General features: G+C 36.7%; 1 protein-coding gene across 33 annotated transcripts in view; it reads right to left on the bottom strand.

Moving 5' to 3' along the window:
* CARF (calcium responsive transcription factor) overlaps positions 1-19,967 on the bottom strand; it is an 86,570-nt gene that overhangs the window by 23,927 nt on the left and 42,676 nt on the right. For 15 of the 33 annotated variants that reach the window (XM_060410267.1, XM_042244970.2, XM_060410270.1 and 12 more), the window contains 3 exons: positions 17,350-17,480; positions 16,598-16,964; positions 11,431-14,612 (listed from right to left, as the gene is read on the bottom strand). In XM_060410267.1, the coding sequence (XP_060266250.1) occupies positions 14,494-14,612; positions 16,598-16,964; positions 17,350-17,480 (617 nt within the window). In that variant the 3' untranslated portion in view covers positions 11,431-14,493. Of the gene's footprint in view, positions 1-11,430; positions 14,613-16,597; positions 16,965-17,349; positions 17,481-19,967 lie in introns of those variants that run through there. The other 18 variants (XR_009599388.1, XR_009599389.1, XR_006058974.2 and 15 more) reach the window with 5 other exon arrangements.

Genomic DNA, 19,967 nt, shown 5'->3' with positions numbered 1-19,967 from the left:
TGCTCCTTGAATTCGATACATCTGCAATTTATTCTCATGTCATAGCCTGTCATGAAAGATCCAGCGTAAAAATCCTACTCTGAAAATATCACTTGCTTTTCTGGACTGCGTAGCAAAACTAATGTGGAATGGTATTGGTCAGACTTTGGTACCAAAAAGAGCTTTATCCCTTAATAGTTATGTAACAACCTCTAGCAAATTATTTAATTCTGAATTTCAGTTATCCAATTTGTGGGAGACACTGATAGTAGCTTAACGATATTCAATGAATTCTTTCTCTCTTACAAAACCACAATTTTTCTTGGGGTGGTAAAGTGCCCTTTAAAAAGAGCTGTATTTTCTAGAATCCTTTGTAACGAGGGTAATCATACAATGGTTGTAAGCAATAAGTTGAAAGTGGAAGTTGCTTTTCCTTCTGATAATTATCTTTGACTCACTCACTCAGACCTTTTCCTATTTCAGTCTTCCTGTCTTTAGTTCAGTTCAGTCACTCAGTCATGTCTGACTCTTTGTGACCCCATGGACTGCAGCACCCCAGGCTTCCCTGACCATCATCAACTCCTGAAGCTTGCTCAACTCATGTACATCGAGTCAGTGATTCCATCCAATCATTTCATCCTCTGTCGGGACCCTTCTCCTCCTACCTTCAATCTTTCCCAGCATCAGGGTCTTTTCCAATGGGTCTTTTCCTTCACATCACGTCTTAAGACAGTTCTTCCTGTCTTAATGTTGATCATTGCTGGAGGTAGAGCAACCACCTCTAGTCAGTCTGGTTAGACTGTCTTTGGACTTGGTTTCATAGGAAAAATAAAACCAAACTCTTTGATTAAGCTCCCATAATGATGTCTCTGTTGTGAGTAGCCAAAGGTGTTCCCTAACAGATACACTATCTTGAAAGTAAGGATAATGCTTACATTTCCAGATTTTAAAGCTCATTATTAATAAGATTAATTATAAAAATTAACATATATTGACCAGCATGTATCAGATTCTGTTTAAGATCTTAACATGGGTTAACTCACTAAATCCTCGTAACAATTCAGTTAGGTAGCTATGACTACTACTCCCTCAGATTAAAAAAATGAAAACTTAAAATCACAGTAATTTGTCCAGCTAGTAAAGAGCAAGTAGGATTCAAATCCTAGCATATGCTATTAACCACAAGTCGAAGCTCTAGTAATAAGAAGCCACTTACTTTATCCCAGGCAAAATGCCAAGTGCTTTAACCAAAACAAATATAAATAAATAAATAAAGCATAAGTACATAGCTCAGCTGGTAAAGAATCCCCCTGCAATGTAGGAGACCCTGGTTCGATTCCTGGGTTGGGAAGATCCCCTGGAGAAGAGATAGGCTACCCACTTCAGGATTCTTGGGCTTTCCTTGTGGCTCAGCTACTAAAGAATCCACATGCAAGGTGGGAGACCTGGGTTCGATCCCTGGGTTGGGAAGATCCCCTGGAGAAGGGGAAGCTCTACCCACTCCAGTATTCTGGCCTGGGGAATTCCATGGACTGTATACTCTATGGGGTCGCAGAGTCAGACACGACTGAGCGACTTTCACTTTCACAATGTCTAGTACTCATTAAAATCTCAGTTCTGTTCCTTGTAAGTAATGTCTTTCTTCCTCTGAATTATTATATATAATTTTATCTGTCTTCCTATTATCCAGAAAAACATCTATATCTGCTTCACTGACTACACTAAAGCCTTTGACTGTGTGAATCACAATAAACTGTGGGAATAAATACCATACCATCTTACCTGCCTCCTGAGAAACGTATGCAGCTCAAGAACTGGACACGGAACAACGGACTGGCTCCAATTTGGGAAAGGAGTACGTCAAGGCTGTATTTTGTCACCCTGCTTATTTAACTTGTATGTGGAGTACAACATGCAAAATTCCAGGCTAGATGAATCACAAGCTGGAATTAAGATTGCCAGGAGGACGATCAACAATCTCAGATATGCAGATGATACCACCCTATTGGCAGAAAGCAAGGAGGAACTAAAGAGCCTCCTGATGAAGGTGAAAGAAGAGAATGAAAAATCTGGTTTAAAACTCAACATTCAAAAAACTAAGATCACAGCATTCAGTCCCATCACTTCACAGCAAAGACAGGGAAAAATATGGAAGCAGTGACAGATTTTCTTCACTGCAGAGGGTGACTGCAACCATGAAATTAAAAGGCACTTGCTTCTTGGAAGAAAAGCTATGACAAATCTAGATAAAGTCTTAAAAAGCAGAGAATCACTTTCCCAACATGGTCCATATAGTCAAAGCTATGGTTTTTCCAGTAGTCATGTACAGATGTAAGAGTTGGACCACAAAGAAGGCTGAGTGTTGAAGAATTGATGCTTTTGAACTGCGGTGTTGAAGAAGACTCTGGAAAGTCCTTTGGACAGCAAGGAGATCAAATCAGTAAATCCTAAAGGAAATCAACCCTAAATATTCACTGGAAGGACTGATGCTGAAGCTAAAGCTCCAATACTTTGGCCACCTGATGCAAAGAGCCAACTCACTGGAAAAGACCCTGATGTTGGGAAAGCTTGAAGGCAGGAGAAGGGGACAAAGAGGATGAGATAGCTGGATGGCATCACCGAATCAATGGACATGAGTTTTAGCAAGTTCTGGGAGATGGTGATGGATAGGGAAGCCTAGCGTGCTTCAGTCCATGTGGTTGCAAGTTATTGGATGAAATTTACCTCCTGAACAACAACAATTCCTATTATCAAATTCACCATTTTCTATATTGTATAAAGTTAAAGATCTCATGTAATAGACACTTACTTTCCTGGAGGGAAACTTTTGAATCATTCCTTTTGGTATCCTACATGGCACCTACCTCTGTCATGATGGTACACACAAAGTTGAATCATTAGGATTGAAACAGTGACAACAGTGAGGATTGGAAACTATACCCTCACAGGTGGTTGCTTTCCAAACATGCAGTTCTTGGAAATTACTTTAAATCAATCAAAATTACTTTAGATCCACAGCTTCTTCTTAACATATCCCTTGACATGGCCTTGTCCACCAGAGAGACAAGGCCCAGCTCCACCCATTAGGGGGCAGGGATCAGTCCCTCCCACCAGAAAGCCTGCTCAAGTCTCTTGGACCAGCCTCACCCACCAGGGGCAGACATCAGAAGAAGAACTACAGTCCTGCAGCCTGTGGACCACAAACATAGGAAGTCAGACAAAATGAGGCAGAGGACTATGTTTCAGAAGAAGGAACAATATAAAACACCACAAGAATAACTAAGTGAAGTGGAAATAGAAAATCCACTTGAAAAAGAATTCAGAGTAATGAGAGTAAAGAGATTAAAGATATCAGAAAAATAGAGGCACACCAAGAAGATACAAGAAATACAAGATAAAAGATTTTTAAAAATAAACAAACTGCTGAACAAGTACAATAACTGAAATGAAAAGCACACTAGGACTCAACAGCAGAATAAATGAGACAGAAGGACAGACAAGTGAGCTGGAAGACAGAATGGGGGAAATCACCAAGAGCGAACAGAACAAAGAATAAAAAGAAATGAGGACAGTTGCCACAGGACTGGAAAAGGTCAGTTTTCATTTCAATCCCACAGAAAGGCAATGCCAAAGAATGTTCAAACTACTGCACGATTGCACTAATCTCACACGCTACTAAAGTAATGCTCAAAATTCTCCAAGCCGTGAACCGTGGACTTCCAGATGTTCAAGCTGGTTTTAGAAAAGGCACAGGAACCAGAGATCAAATTGCCAACATCTGCTGGATCATCAAAAAAGCAAGAGAGTTCAGAAAAACATCTATTTCTGCTTTACTGACTACGCCAAAGCCTTTGACTGTGTGCATCACAATAAACTGTGGAAAATTCTGAAAGAGATGAGAATACCAGACCACCTGACCTGCCTCTTGAGAAACCTGTATGCAGGTCAGGAAGCAACAGTTAGAACTGGACATGGAACAATAGACTGCTTCCAAATAGGAAAAGGAGGACCTCAAAGCAGTATATTGTCACCCTGCTTATTTAACTTCTATGCAGAGTACATCAAGAGAAATGCTGGGCTGGAAGAAGCACAAGCTGGAATCAACATTGCCGGGAGAAATATCAATAACTCAGATATGCAGATGACACCACCCTTAGGGCAGAAAGTGAAGAGGAACTAAAAACCCTCTTGATGAAAGTGAAAAAGTTGGCTTAAGGCTCAACATTCAGAAAACGAAGATCATGGCATCTGGTCCCATCACTTCATGGAAATAGATGGGGAAACAATGGAAAAAGTGTCAGACTTTATTTTGGGGGGCTCCAAAATCACTGGAGATGGTGACTGCAGCCATGAAATTAAAAGACGCTTACTCCTTAGAAGGAAAGTTATGACCAACCTAGATAGCATATTCAAAAGCAGAGACATTCCTTTGTCAACAAAGGTCCATCTAGTCAAGGCTATGGGTTTTCCAGTGGTCATGTATGGATGTGAGAGTTGGACTGTGAAGAAAGCTTGAGTGCTGAAGAATTGATGGTTTTGAACTGTGGTGTTGGAGAAGACTCTTGAGAGTCCCTTGGACTGCAAGGAGATCTAACCAGTCCATTCTAAAGGAGATCAGTCCTGGGTGTTCTTTGGAAGGACTGATACTGAAGCTGAAACTCCAATACTTTGGCCACCTCATGCAAAGAGTTGACTCACTGGAAAAGACTCTGATGCTGGGAGGGATTGGGGGCAGGAGGAGAAGGGGACGACAGAGGATGAGATGGCTGGATGGCATCACCAACTATATGGACGTGAGTCTGAGTGAACTCCAGGAGTTGGTGATGGACAGGGAGGCCTGGCGTGCTGCAATTCATGGGGTTGCAGAGTCAGACACGACTGAGCGACTGAACTGAACTGAACTGAAATGAGGATAGTGTTTAGCACATCAACATTCACATTACAGAGGTCCCAACAGGAGAAAACAGAAAGGGCCTTAGAAAATATTTGAAGATGTAATAGCTGAAAAGTTCCCTAACATGGGAAAGGAAAGAGTAGCGCAAGTCCAGGAAGCACAGAGATTCCCATACAGGATAAAGCTAAGGAGGAACGCATCAAATTGATGAAAAATTAAATAAGGTTTCCCTGGTGGCTCAGACAGTAACGCGTCTACCTCCAGTGCAGGAGACCCAGGTTCAAACCCTGGGTTGGGAAGATTCCCTGGAGAAGGAAATGGCAACCCACTCCAGGCCTCTTGCCTGGAAAATTCCATGGACGGAGGAGCCTGGTAGGCTACAGTCCATGGGGTCGGAAAGAGTCCGACACAACTAAGCGACTTCACTTTCACTTTCAAAGACAAAAGAGAGAATAAAAGCAACAATGGGAAAGTAACAAATACAATACAAGGGAATTGTTATAAGATTATCAGCTGATTTTTCAGCAGAAACTCTGTTGGCCAGAAGGAAGTGGCACAATATATTTAAAGTCATGAAACATTAAAACCCACAATCAAGAATATTCTGCCCTGCAAGACTCTCACTCAGATGTGACAGAAAAATCAAATGCTTTACAGACAAGCTAAGAGAATTCAGCACCACAAAACCAGCTTTATAACAAATGCTAAAGGGACTTCTCTAGCTAGAAAAGGCCACAACTAGAAACAAGAAAACTATGAATGAGAAAGCTCTCCAATAAAAGCAAACATACAACAAAGGTTGCTGCTGCTGCTGCTGCTAAGTCGCTTCAGTCGTGTCCGACTCTGCAACCCCATAGACTGCCTCCTACCAGGCTCCTCTATCCCTGGGATTCTCTAGGCAAGGACACTGGAATGGGTTGCCATTTCCTTCTCCAATGCATGAAAGTGAAAAGTGAAAGTGAAGTTGCTCAGTCATGTACGACTCTTAGCAACCTCATGGACTGCAGCCTACCAGGCTCCTCTGTCCATGGGATTTTCCAGGCAAGAGTACTGGAGTGGGGTGCCATTGCCTTCTCCGACAACAAAGGTAAGAAAACCAAATAATCATCTCAATAACTCCAGAAAAAGCACCTGATATAATCAAATATCCATTCTTAATAAAAACTTTCAAGAAGCCCAGAACAGAAAGAATCTCACTCAATTTGATAAAAGACTTATGCAAAAATTATGGTATTAGACTTAATGGTGAAGGATAAGAAACAAAGTATGTACGTCCACTCCAGTCACTTACAATCACAATTGTACTTCAGGTTCTAGCCAGTGTAATAGCTGAGAAAAAGAAATAAAAGTCATCCAGACTGGAAAGGAAGATATAAAACATGACTGTTTATGTAGAAAATCTGATAGACACTACCAAAAAATTATTAGAACACATGAGTTTAATAAAGTTGCAAGATATAAAGTTCATAAAAATAAAATCAACTGTTTATCTGCATACTAATGCAAAAATCAGACACTGAAATTAAGAACAATATCATTTATAAAGTCTTAGTGATAAATCTGACAAAAGATATGTCAAATTTCTACACTGAAAAATCTAATACATCGCAGAGAAAAAATAAGTCAATATTAAGATTTCAATTACTCCCAAATTCAGCTGTATATTCTACATAATTCTAATCAAAATTCTATCAGGTTTTTTGTTTGTTTGCTTGTTTTTTAAGAAATTGACAAGGTGACTCTAAAACTCACATGAAAAAACAAACAGCCAAAACAAAATTGAAAAAGAAGAATAAGGTTCAATAAACAAATGGGACCTGATTAAACTTAAAAGCTTCTGCACAACAAAGGAAACTATAAGCAAGGTGAAAAGACAGCCTTCGGAATGGGAGAAAATAATAGCAAATGAAGCAACCGACAAAGAACTAATCTCAAAACTATACAAGCAACTCCCGCAGCACAATTCCAGAAAAATAAGCGACCCAATCAAAAAATGGGCCAAAGAACTAAATAGACATTTCTCCAAAGAAGACATACAGATGGCTAACAAACACATGAAAAGATGCTCAACATCACTCAGTATCAGAGAAATGCAAATCAAAACCACAATGAGGTACCACTTCACACCAGTCAGAATGGCTGCGATCCAAAAGTCTACAAGCAATAAATGCTGGAGAGGGTGTGGAGAAAAGAGAATCCTCTTACACTGTTGGTGGGAATGCAAACTAGTACAGCCACTCTGGAGAACAGTGTGAAGATTCCTTAAAAAACTGGAAATAGAACTGCCTTATGACCCAGCAATCCCACTGCTGGGCATACACACTGAGGAAACCAGAATTGAAAGAGACACGTGTACCCCAATGTTCATCGCAGCACTGTTTTTAATAGCCAGGACATGGAAGCAACCTAGACGTCCATCAGCAGATGAATGGATAAGAAAGCTGTGGTACATATACACAACGGAGTGTTACTCAGCCATTAAAAGAATACATTTGAATCCGTTCTAATGAGGTGGATAAAACTGGAGCCTATTATACAGAGTGAAGTAAACCAGAAAGAAATACACCAATACAGTATAATAATGCATATATATGGAATTTAGAAAGATGGTAACAATAACCCTGTATGCGAGACAGCAAAAGAGACATAGATGTATAGAACAGTCTTTCGGACTCTGTGGGAGAGGGCGAGGGGGGGATGATTTAGGAGAATGGTATTGAAACATGTATAATATCATATGTGAAACGAATCGCCAGTCCAGGTTCGATGCATGATACTGGATGCTTGAGGCTGGTGCACTGAGTTGACCCAGAGGGATGGTACGGGGAGGGAGGAGGGAGGGGAGGTTCAGGATGGGGAACACGTGTATACCTGTGGTAGATTCATGTTGATGTATGGCAAAATGAATACAATATTGTAAACCAATTAACCTCCAATTAAAATAAATAAATTTATATTAAAAAAAATAAAGAAGAATAAGGTTCAAGGATTTACACTATCTGACTTCAAGACTTATTATGAAGGTAGAGTAATCAAGACAGTGTGGTACTGGATGTCAAAATAGACCAGAGATTTTCAGTCTCAGTACTGTTCACATTTTAGGCCCGACAATTTTTGTTGCGGAATCTGTCCTATGTACTATATGAAACTGAGCAGCATCTCTGACTTACATCTATCTACCAGAAACCAGTGATATCGGCCTTGTTTTGACAACTAAAGTGGTCTCCAAACTTTGCCAAATGTTCCCTAGAGACAAAATTGACTCAGTTGAGACCACTGAGATAGGAGATAGACAAGAGATCAATGGAAGGGAACAGAGTCTAGAAACTGACACGTATGTGCGTGTGTGTGTGTGTGTGTGTGTGTATATATACATATACACACACACACATATACATACACAGAGAAAGAGAGAAAAAATGGATTTTTATCAAAGGGATAAATTCAGTTCAATGGGGAAAGTATAATTCTTTCAAAAAATGATGCTGGAACAAATCAATACTCAAATGCTCAAAAGAGTCACTCTATGCCTTGTACTTGTATACAGAAATTAACTCAAAATGAATCACGGATCTAAATTTAAACCCAAAGTTACAAAATTTTCAGAAGAAAACATAGAAGAAAATCTAAACTTGGGTTAGGCAAAGATCTCTTAGATACAACATAAAAATATAATCCTTAAAGAAAAAAAACAATAAATTAGATATCAAAATTAAGAACTTCTGCCCTTCAAAAGATCCTGAGAGTAAAAACATCAGGTGCAAATACATGTTAAAACATGTTTCGTACAAGTAATGGACTTATATCTGGGGTATGCTTTTTAAACCTCTGTAAGAAAACAATTCAATTTAAAAACAAGTGAACGATTCAGACACTGAAAGAAGAAATACAGACGGAAAATGAAACATGAAAAGATGCTTAACAGTATTAGTCACTAGAGAAATGAAAATTAAAATGATAACGAGCTACTACTACACACCTATTAACACTGCCTAAAATGTAAAAGCCTGTTCCTACCAAGTGTTACCTACAATATACAGCACCTGGAACTCTCATACACTGCAAATTAGAATGTAAAAATGGTACAATCACTTAGGAAAATCACTTGAGAGTTTCTTAAAAAGTTAAATTTATACCTACCATATGACCCAGCAATTCCACTCCTATAGATATTTAACCCAAAGAAATGAAAGCATAGTCCATACAAAGACTTACACAAATGAACACTGCAGCATTATTTGTAATAGTCAAGAACTGTAAACAATCTAAATGTCCATCAACAGCTGGATGAATAAACAATTTATGGCATATTTACACAACGGGATACTACTCAGCATTAAAAAGGAATGAACTATTCATATATCTTGTGAAACAGATGATCCTTAGAATAACCATTCTGAGTGACAAAGTCAGATTTTTAAAAGGTTCATACTACATGATTTTATTTTTATAAATTAGTAGATGTAATAAATTGATCTCTAGTGACAGAAAGCAGTATAGTAATTGTTGGGGACAGGGTAGGGCAGGTAGGAGTAGAGGCAGGAAGAAATGGAAATGGATTACTAAGAGACACTAAAAATCTTTTTGGGGTGATAGACATGTTCCTTATCTTGACTGTGGTGGTGGTTTTATAGATGTATATATATACATCAAAACTTACCTAACCGTACACTTTAAATATGTGCAGTTTATTATATGTCAATTACCCACTTCAACAGAGATAGTTAAAAAATAAAAACTCTTGCTGGTATCTGACTCCCACTCTGTCCTTTGGTTTTAAAATTCTTTTTTAAATTGAGATATAACTGACATATAACATTTAAGGTATATAATGTGTTAATCTGATAATTTATATATTGCAATATGATTACCACTATATCTTTAGCTAATACCTCTACTATGCCTACTAATTATTTCTTTTTTGTAGTGAGAATAATTAAGATCTACTCTGAGCAACTCTGATATATACAATACAGTATTGTTGACAATAGTCACCATGCAGTAAGTGCATCAGATCTCCAGGACTTACATAACTACAAGCTGCAAGTTTGCACTATTAAGCAACATCTCCCCTGCACTTATACCCATATTGCATTCTCAAACATTTTCCATACTAATCATAATTTTCCTCAGAAATCAATTTTCCATTAACAAATGTGATTTTTTAAAAAATTCTAATTTTATTCCTTAAGTTTTAAAAATTCAGTCAGCAATGAACATTTATAATACATTTATATTACAGAATATAGCTAACCTGTCTGTGGCCGAAGTATACTAGGCTTTGTCATCATCACTAAGTTAATTGAGTAGAATTACAGATATCAATAACCTCAGATATGCAGATGACACCACCCTTATGGCAGAAAGTGAAGAGGAAATAAAAAGCTTCTTGATGAAAGTGAAAGAGTAGAGTGAAAAAGTTGGCTTAAAGCTCAACATTCAGAAAACTAAGATCATGGTATCCGGTCCCATCACTTCATGGGAAATAGATGGGGAAACAGTGGCTGACTTTATTTTTCTGGGCTCCAAAATCATTGCAGATGGGGACTGCAGCCATGAAATTAAAAGACGCTTACTCCTTGGAAGGAAAGAAATGAGCAGCCTAGATAGCATATTGAAAAGCAGAGATATTACTTTGCCAACAAAGGTCTGTCTAGTCAAGGCTATGGTTTTTCCAGTGGTCATGTATGGATGTGAGAGTTGGACTGTGAAGAAACCTGAGTGCCAAAGAATTGATGCTTTTGAACTGCGGTGTTGGGAGAAGACTCTTGAGAGTCCCTTGGACTGCAAGGAGATCCAACCAGTCCATCCTATAGGAGATCAGTCCTGGGTGTTCACTGGAAGGACTGATGCTGAAGCTGAAAACTCCAGTACTTTGGCCACCTCACATGAAGAGTTGACTCATTGGAAAAGACCCTGATGCCAGGAGGGATTGGGGGCAGGAGAAGGGGATGACAGAGGATGAGATGGCTGGATGGCATCACTGACTCAATGGACATGAGTTTGAGTGAACTCCGGGAGTTGGTGATGGACAGGAAGGCCTGGTGTGCTGCGATTCATGGGGTTGCAAAGAGTCGGACACAACTGAGCAACTGAACTGAACTGAACAGATATTTAGATAAAAATAGTACATTATTTAAAATGTCTAAAGCCTAATCAGTTGATGGGAAAGAGTCAATACAGTCCCTTTCTGGAGAGAGTAGGATACTCTAGGATCCTGAAAAACAGGCAGAGTGGAATAAAGGGGAAAAAAGAAAGAAAGAAAAAGAGCCAAGAGGGAAAAAATTAATGATCCCTCCCTTTTAAATCATATATTCTTATTACTCCAAAAATGTAAAACTGTACTTGAAGATGTTATAATGCAAAAAATATGGGGGAGGGGAGGGAGGAAGAATTATTTATACCTTATTACATGCATTGTTTTAAAATGCTGATAGTTGGCTAAGTTGAGAGCACTAAATACATATATATTCCCTAACATAATGATAACACGAATTACTGGTAGTTATCCTTTAGAATGTCCAGGTTCCAAATTGAACATAAATCTCTAGCCAATATTTTCAGGTATTAATGTGTTTATTTAGCATCTTCAAGATGAACAAAATTATCACTATGCCCAGGAAATATATAAAAAGAAAACTAACAAGTGTAAGAAAAAAATAACAAGATTTTTTAATGAAAAAAATTATAACAAGGACACTAAACATTAAGTTACTATATATATATCACACACACACATATATATACACACATTTTAAACTTTTTAGAAAACCTGGTACAAAATTAAACTGCATCTTTCTCATATTCACATGATTAAGTATGTATTTTGACAGGATATAAAGATGGAACACACACGGCTAGGCCTCAAGATTAGAAACTCTAATGCAGGACCATATCATCAAGTCTATATTCAATTACTTTTGTGACTTTTAGGAAACATTTACCTTGTATAAGACATAAAAGCTTTTTAAGTATGTTAACCACTTACATAGAAAATTGAGGGAAAGACTCACCATGGCTGTGTTTATCTATAATTCACTGTAGTATATATAATGTTCACTCAGAGGCTTGGAACATGATAACCACAATGAAGAAACAAGCTCAGCTGTAATAATGAATTCTGAGTGCTTATTTTGAACACCCACTTTCTACTACAGATATTACACCATGTGATACATGACACAAAAGAGCATATGTCAAACTTTGCTGTAGAGCTGTTAGGAGAATGCCAAATACAGATACTGAAAACTCTATGTGCTCTATTTAATACCCTGGGCATTTAAAAATTAACTGAATATTGAAAATATGTAAACATCTTTTTAAAAAGCAATGCTAAGCACCTTTAAAATACAATACTGATATACTGTAACTGAACATGCATTTAAAGGACAAACGAATTTTTATAAACTAATTTAGAAAGCATTTTTAAAGAGCTACTCATTAAAATACTTACATGAAAATATTGATAGTTCCAGTTCCTACCTAAAAACCAAAAGAGTATACAATTAGGGATTTAAACCTTCATGCTCTTTTTTTCTTTCTCTTTTTGCTTATGGGAAGGATGTACTGCAACTTTCTGTTCTCATGAAAAAAATGTCAGAAGAGACAGTCACGTAGAATGGAGTGAGAAATGTTTCTCAACTATGTTTTGTTCTTTTTTAGGTGCCAAAGTCTGGATCCTCTACCATCTCTCATCGTCCTAGGTAACTGACTAGCGTCTGTATCTTAACAAGCATTTCTCCTTAACAACTCAACATCAAAAAGCAAGGAATGTCTCCAAAGGAATATAGCTCAAGAAACTATAATTATCTATTGTCATTAATGAAAAGTAAAGATCTATTACTTGAAATACTGAAAAAAGTTTCCATAAAAACTAGAAATAACAAATGAAAAGAATATTACCCACAATGCAATATTAAACTATAAATTAATTTGGACTTATATCCGTTAAGTACACACAAACTAAGAAAAATCTGGGTTTGAGGTAACTAAGAGTTGTGTTCAGCTTTGTACTGACTTCACACACATGCACACACAACACAGATTTGGCAGCCTGCCTCTACAAATGCTGACATCAAGTATTTTCGATTCTTAAGAAAAAGAAAAGCAATTCTTATTTTTAAAAATTATGAAAAAAATCATGTATGTAACTGAATATTAACTTTGCATTAAATAGAGGTATAAATTATAAATTTTATGTTAAATAGGGTTTAAATATAAAGAGCAAGGAATTTTAGAATTCTATCTACTTCTAAAGTAACAGTGCTTTATACTTAGATACATGTTGTGTACCTGAAACAAAGTGAATTAAGAATGTGAGACTGGACTTAGAAAAGCCAAAAGGACTCATATTCATATAAAGTACTAAAGTTAAATTTCATACGCTGTATGCTTTGAATATTAAACACTAATATCCATTGGAAATCATTATTATTTTTGAAATGAAAATTTAAATATACACACAAAAGGTCTCTGGGTTGGGGTGGGGGGAAGGCTTTAGGTTGATTTCTTGATAGCTGTAATTGACATTTCTAATTTACCAACCTTCCAGAAAAGAGAAGCTTATAATGAATATACTGATTAGTATCTATTCAGTATTTGAAGTAAATATGCTTATTCAACAAGCAAATATAATACACTAGTTGTTTTAAAGTTTTAAACATGAGCTAAATTTTAAACTATAAATCTTTACCTTGAAAGATTACCATCTTTCAAATACCATCAATTTATTAAGAACTCTGGCACAGAAAAATAAGTACAACTCAAATTCTTTTATAACCAGAGCTGCTGCTTTAATACAAAATAGGAACAAATATCTTCTGCTGATATCAAAAAGTTCCCCTGACTATTTATAAACACCAGGGAATTCTATTATTCTTTCTGAATTCTCTCCGTTTCTACATTTTTCAACCTATAAGTAGTATTTTTAACTATAACACCATATAAATCCATGCAAAAGGCATTTATTTCTCTTCCTTATTTGACTCAAGTTAAAATTCTCAGTACTTAATCATGACACAGTAAATTTATATGAGATGACCATTGGTATACTACTTATTTCTAGTTATGGAAGAAGTTAAAATGCAACTACATAGTTTTCACAGATGTGAATGTTGGGCTTAATATTATGATGCAAAATCTGTTGTTTTTCTTTCCAAATGAGACAGACTTCAGATATTCTCTTGTCTATTAATTTAAAATTTTTCTTCATAACTTTAAAGAGGGAGTAAGTTCTTTTAAAACTTAAAAAAATCATCACATACACACATAGATACTCACATACTGTTTTTGATGTTCTTTTTTAAGAACCAAAATTAGGTATTTTCAAAGGATGAATTAGATAACTATTTGTGTTCAGACTACATCACTGTGGATAAGTTCAGATGATCTTCTGAAATACTGGCCTTATCAGATAATCAAAAAGTATAAGAACTATATAAAATAAGAGTAAAATATCTCTCAAGGTAAAAATAGCAACAAATGCCAGTTCTGAATTAAAGCTGCTCATTGGCCCAGTCTTCAGTCCACTTATCCCAACGCTGTGCTTTGATTACATTCACCTTCTTTTCCTATGACATCAGAAGTCACCAGAGTTGTAAATTCTGAAAAGCTTCAATAATTTATGTAGCAGACAATTTCTTACAGTCCAAATTTGGTTTTGCTTCCAGAGACAATGCTGGTTCTTTGGGTTCTTGCTTAACTTGGTTCACAGAAATGGTACCTTCTGAATTTTCTTCAACTTCAAAACCAAACATAAAAGAAAAACCCTAATGGTTAATATAAGTTATAATACTGGAATCTTAAAAATTATATGAATTTAGAAACAAAGCACAAAAACAGTATTTTGCTAGAACCAAGTAATTTAGAAAATAAACTGGTGTATTTAAGAACTCAGTGCTTCTGACATCTTAATGGTCATTCACAGCAAATTCCTTTAGGATGGAAAAAAAATAAGAAACCAATAAAACTGCAAAGTTATTCTCTTCAAAAGATACTCTGACCAAAAAGCAGTCCATAATTTGATGAAATTATGAGGAATATCTCATAGTTAAACTTAACTGTCTTTAAATACTTGTGTGCCCAAAAGTGAGGACGCCTCTCATTATTTGAAAAAAATTTTTTTTCTTTTTTACAAACATCAAGCATGTACTACAAATCACTGATGTGTTACCATTCATATGGTTCTCATGCATGTTTATATATTTTTAAAAAATGTTCTCTCCATAAAGAAACTGTACTTCAGAAGAAAATATGCCACATCTTAAATGATGGCTCTGACTTAGCTGCACAGCTAGGTGTTGCTTATCTGAAATATTTCAGAATGTACAACCATTCTGATTTCAAAGTACTTATGAGCAAATTAATGCAAACGCAGCAAACCAGCAACACTACTGACATCTGGCACCCAGGATACCCACTATAAAATCTTTCTCTTTCTCAGAAATCTATCAGTTTTTTTTCTCTACCAATTCTCAGGAAAATATCAGTTTTTCAGTTGCTACAGGCAACCAAACTTAAGGGGATTCTACTTGGTCAGAAGTGCACTGAACACACTTAATGATTGTCACATATGGATTAGAGTTTAGCTTATGCCATATCAAGAAAACCAATACAGGATAGATTTGAGTAATCCTGCAAATTCATATTTAGGTGACATAGTCTCTCAGATCATGATCTAACTTGATACATCATGCAAGTTCAGATCCAAAAAGGGTCTCTTTTAAGGCAATTTAAATTAGAGCTCCCAGAAATACCCTGGCACAACAGAGGGAGGAAGCATCTTGGAACGGGAAGATGCTTTGGAGGCAGACAGATCTGGCTTCAAATGTCCTCTCTGTCACTTACTACATGTGATTTTAAGGCAATTATGTAAACCTCCCAGAGCTTGGCCTCCCCATGTGCAGAATGGGAACATCGCTGGCTATTTCATGGAGCAGTTGTAAGGATCACTTCATGTATATTCCTTGTTCCTCTCTTCCACTAAATTTCCTAGAGCCAACTGCCATAGCCCTCTGGATAAATTTTCTTAAAAGTAATAAATTTAAAAGACAATGATTCTTTTCTGGAAGGAACTATCTCATACATGGAGGGAAAATATATGTTCTAAGGATAATTTCTAAGAAGACTTTTTTTTCTTCAAGGCAAACTGCAAATCTCTCTTCACAAAAATGCCAAATCCAGAACAATTTGTGGCATACATCAGGTAGGAATTCAGAGTTTATTACTATGTTGACTGGTTTCATTCCAAAGTGAAGGTAACAAAGTCTTGATTAAACCCAAGTCCTCAAGTCTTCCTAATTCCCTTTCAGTTTCCATAGAACTCAACATGTAAGTTTACAACTCAAAATCCTTTTTAACCTTTACATCTGCAAACTTCACCCCACTGTTTCGTGCTGCAATTTTTCTATGATAACCTTTATACTGGGTAGATTTTAGTTTTTCTAATTTTTGATTATGTATACAAAAATGACCTTGCTGATTTCACATCACCACAGATTCTCCATGTAAAATTAAGTAGTTAGGGAATGAATAATCTCGATAAAGAAAAAAAATTAAGTTTACAAGCTATTAAACTCATGCTCACAAAACTTCTTTCTTCTGGTTTTATTTTACTTATTTATATATTATATACTCACTGAATAAAGAACAATAGTTTTTTTCTATATTGTAATACTGATGATAGTCCATAAAGGGTAAAAAAAAAAAAAGATGATTTTAACTTACTAAGAACTGGCGGGCTGTCTATAATCTGTATTGGTATGGTCTGCACGTTTCCCAATAGAATCCGATGAACATTTCCTTCCAGAGTCTCTGTATCTTCAACATCTTCAACTTCTACCAGCTGATCCACTGCAACCAGATTTTGATCTGGTCCTGGAAGGTTACTCATGGTAGAAGAAATACTACTGTTTGGGGTTAGAGGTGAATCTGTCTGAAGGCAATGAGTCTGACCAAGCAGTAGAGAATTATTATTCATTACAACACTTTCTACTGAATCCAGAAGTCTTGAAGGACTGGAGGAGGGGTGGTTATTCACTGACATTAGAGCTGGTGATCCATCAGAAGTGAATCTTGGTTGTAACTGCAAACCCTTTTGAACCAAAAAGAGTTATATCAAATGTCTGAATTTACTGTGTATGTTGTTTGCTTTGAATGTACTGTTCTTTTGACCCAAACTTAGAATAAAAGCTAAGAGTATAGTTACTAACAAATATTAAGTGAGGACAGAAACAAAAACCAAAGGAAAACTGCACTACTAAATTTTCTTGCATGCATAATCAATTCAAACTTTTCCAAAACATATTGTTTAAATTATCATCTTAAAACAAGACACAAAAAAGTCAGAAAATACATGATAAAAACATCACAGATCATGTTCATAATTCCATAACAATTCTATAAAATCCCAAAGAAAAGAAGAGAAACTGAAGAAGAAAGATAAGGGCCTCAAATCCGGTATTACACTGGATACTTACCTGCAGGTGTGTGAATATTTTTGGCTGAAATGAAGAAAGTGAGGAGAGCAAGTGGGCTGGTTCTGGAGATAAAGAATTCCTTGTCTGATTTGTTTCCAATTTGCTGGAAACTGATTCTCCTTGTGAATTACCTAAATTATATAAAAAATAAATTATTAATTATGGCTACACTTTATTACAACCTTTACTATCAGAAATGGAATAGGAAATAAGGTCAAAGGACTTTAAGAAGTTATATCTAGTTATCCAGTCTACTATTTCTAAAACCCCATAGTTCATCAGAATCACTAAGAAAACTTTTAAAAAATATAAATTCCTAGATTTAACCTCCAGTAATTTTAATTCAACACAGCTAGGATGGGTTGTAAGAAATTATTTTTTTTTCCTTGAAAGATTCTATACCTGTAGTTCTAACCTAGTCCATTTTTTATGCTGTAATACTGGGCTTACACTTCTCCAGATATGGAACACTTACTGAGCTTCTCAGTTACAAAGACAAAACTCAATTCATCTTTGGTAGCCCTAGTGCCTAGGACAATGCCTAGCATAAAGCAGGTCTTCAATAATAATAGTATTAAATTTCTTTCAACAACTCATTTTGGAATAAATGAATAGGAGTAAAAATTTCTTTCTGTTCTAAATATCTCAATTTTTAAGGTAATTGTCCTTAGGGAATTTGAGTCCTCCTCATGTAATTCTTATATGTCAACACAAATATATTCATCTCTTTAAGTCAATCAAAAACAAATTATCAATTAACTATTTAATGGGACTTCCCTGGTGGTCCAGTGGTTAAGGATCTATGCTTCCAATACAGGGGGCATGGGTTCGATCCCTAGTCAGGGAACTAAAAACCAACATGCTACATGGTGCAGCCAAGAAAAAACCTACCAAACAAAAAACAACTGTTTATTGCTTCTATACTGCATATTGCACCCATGTAACTGAGTAATTTTAAAAAATGGCCTACTATCAGACAAGGATGGATTTAAGTACTACTGGTTTTTCTCTGGCAACATGTTAAGTGCCAACATGCCAGTTGACACAGTTTCTAATCTTCATTTTCCTCATCTGTAAATTCAGGATAAGAGAATTTTTCTCAAAGGACTACTGAGAATTAACAGTACTCTCACATTTCTAGGCTTCTTCATTTCTAACTGTCCCACCTCAATTTGCTGCATTCTCCCACTACTATGAGCATGCCCTAGATTATTCCACATGTAAAATCTTTTTTTCAAACATCCCATTCTCTGACCACAACATCTATTCTTCCAGGGACTTTTCTCAGATGAAGTGAAAGATGCTCAGTCATTTCCAACTCTTTGAGAACCCATGGACTATACAGTCCATGGAATTCTCCAGGCCAGAATACTGGAGTGCATAGCCTTTTCCTTCTCTGATGCCATCCAACCATCTCATCCTCTGTTGTCCCCTTCTCCTCTTGCCTTCAATCTTTCCCAGCATCAGAGTCTTCTCTAATGAGTCAGCTCTTCACATCAGATAGCCAAAGTATTGGAGCTTCAGCTTTAGCATCAGTCCTTCCAATGAATATTCAGGACTGATTTTCTTTAGGACTGACTGATCTTTGTTGTCCAAGGGACTTTCAAGAGTTTTCTCCAACTTTTTTGAACCACAGTTCAAAAGCATCAATTCTTTGGTGCTTAGCCTTCTTTATGGTTGAACTCATATCCATACATGACTACTGGAAAACCATAGCTTTGACTATATGGACCTTTGTTGGCAAAGTAAAGTCTCTGCTTTTTACTGCACTGTCTAGGTTTGTCATAGCTTTTCTTCCAAGGAGCCAGCGTCTGTTAATTTCATGGCTGCAGTCACCATCTGCAGTGATTTTGGAGCCCCCCAAAATAAAGTCTCTCACTGTTTCCCCATCTATTTGCCATGAAGTGATGGAACTCGATGCACTCTCACTTGAAAAGAGAAGCTATGAGCTATCCATCGCCAAAGCTAGCAAATACCTTCCTCTTTATCTACCTCTTCAGGTCTCTCCCTTCCTAACGTACTTTCCTTCAACCCCGTACCATAGCAAACTTTTTGAAAAAGTTGTCCACACTATCTACACTTCTTCAATCACTTCCCATTCACTCTTAAGTCATTCCAATACGGCTTCCTCCCAGTCCGCCTCACTGAAATGACTCTGGTACTCATGCTTCTGCAAACTTGATCTCAGAATCTTCTCTCCTCTGCTAACCAATATTCTACTCTTATGCCAGTGTTGCTGAGCTTGGTAAATGCCACGATCAATGAGCTGTTCATGGAATAAACTCAAGAGTCATCCCAGATCATTCCCACTCCATTACATCTCACACCTATTCAATCAATAACCAGTTTCTAAGATTACTCTGGGGATGTCCATGTGTAGAGTCTTCTCTTGTGTTGTTGCAACAGGGTGTTTGCTATAATCAGTACATTTCCTGGCAAAACGCTGTTAGCCTTTGCCCTGCTTCATTCTGTACTCCAGGGTCAAATTTGCCTGTTACTCTAGGTATTTCTTGACTACCTACTTTTGCATTCCAGTCCCATATAATGAAAAGGACATCTTCTTTGGGTATTAGTTCTAGAAGGTCTTGGAGGTCTTCATAGAACTGTTCAGCTTCTTC

Source organism: Ovis aries, chromosome 2 (genome assembly GCF_016772045.2).
Source record: "Ovis aries strain OAR_USU_Benz2616 breed Rambouillet chromosome 2, ARS-UI_Ramb_v3.0, whole genome shotgun sequence".
NCBI classification, from domain to species: domain Eukaryota; kingdom Metazoa; phylum Chordata; class Mammalia; order Artiodactyla; family Bovidae; genus Ovis; species Ovis aries.
This window is presented reverse-complemented; position numbering and strand designations above follow the sequence as displayed.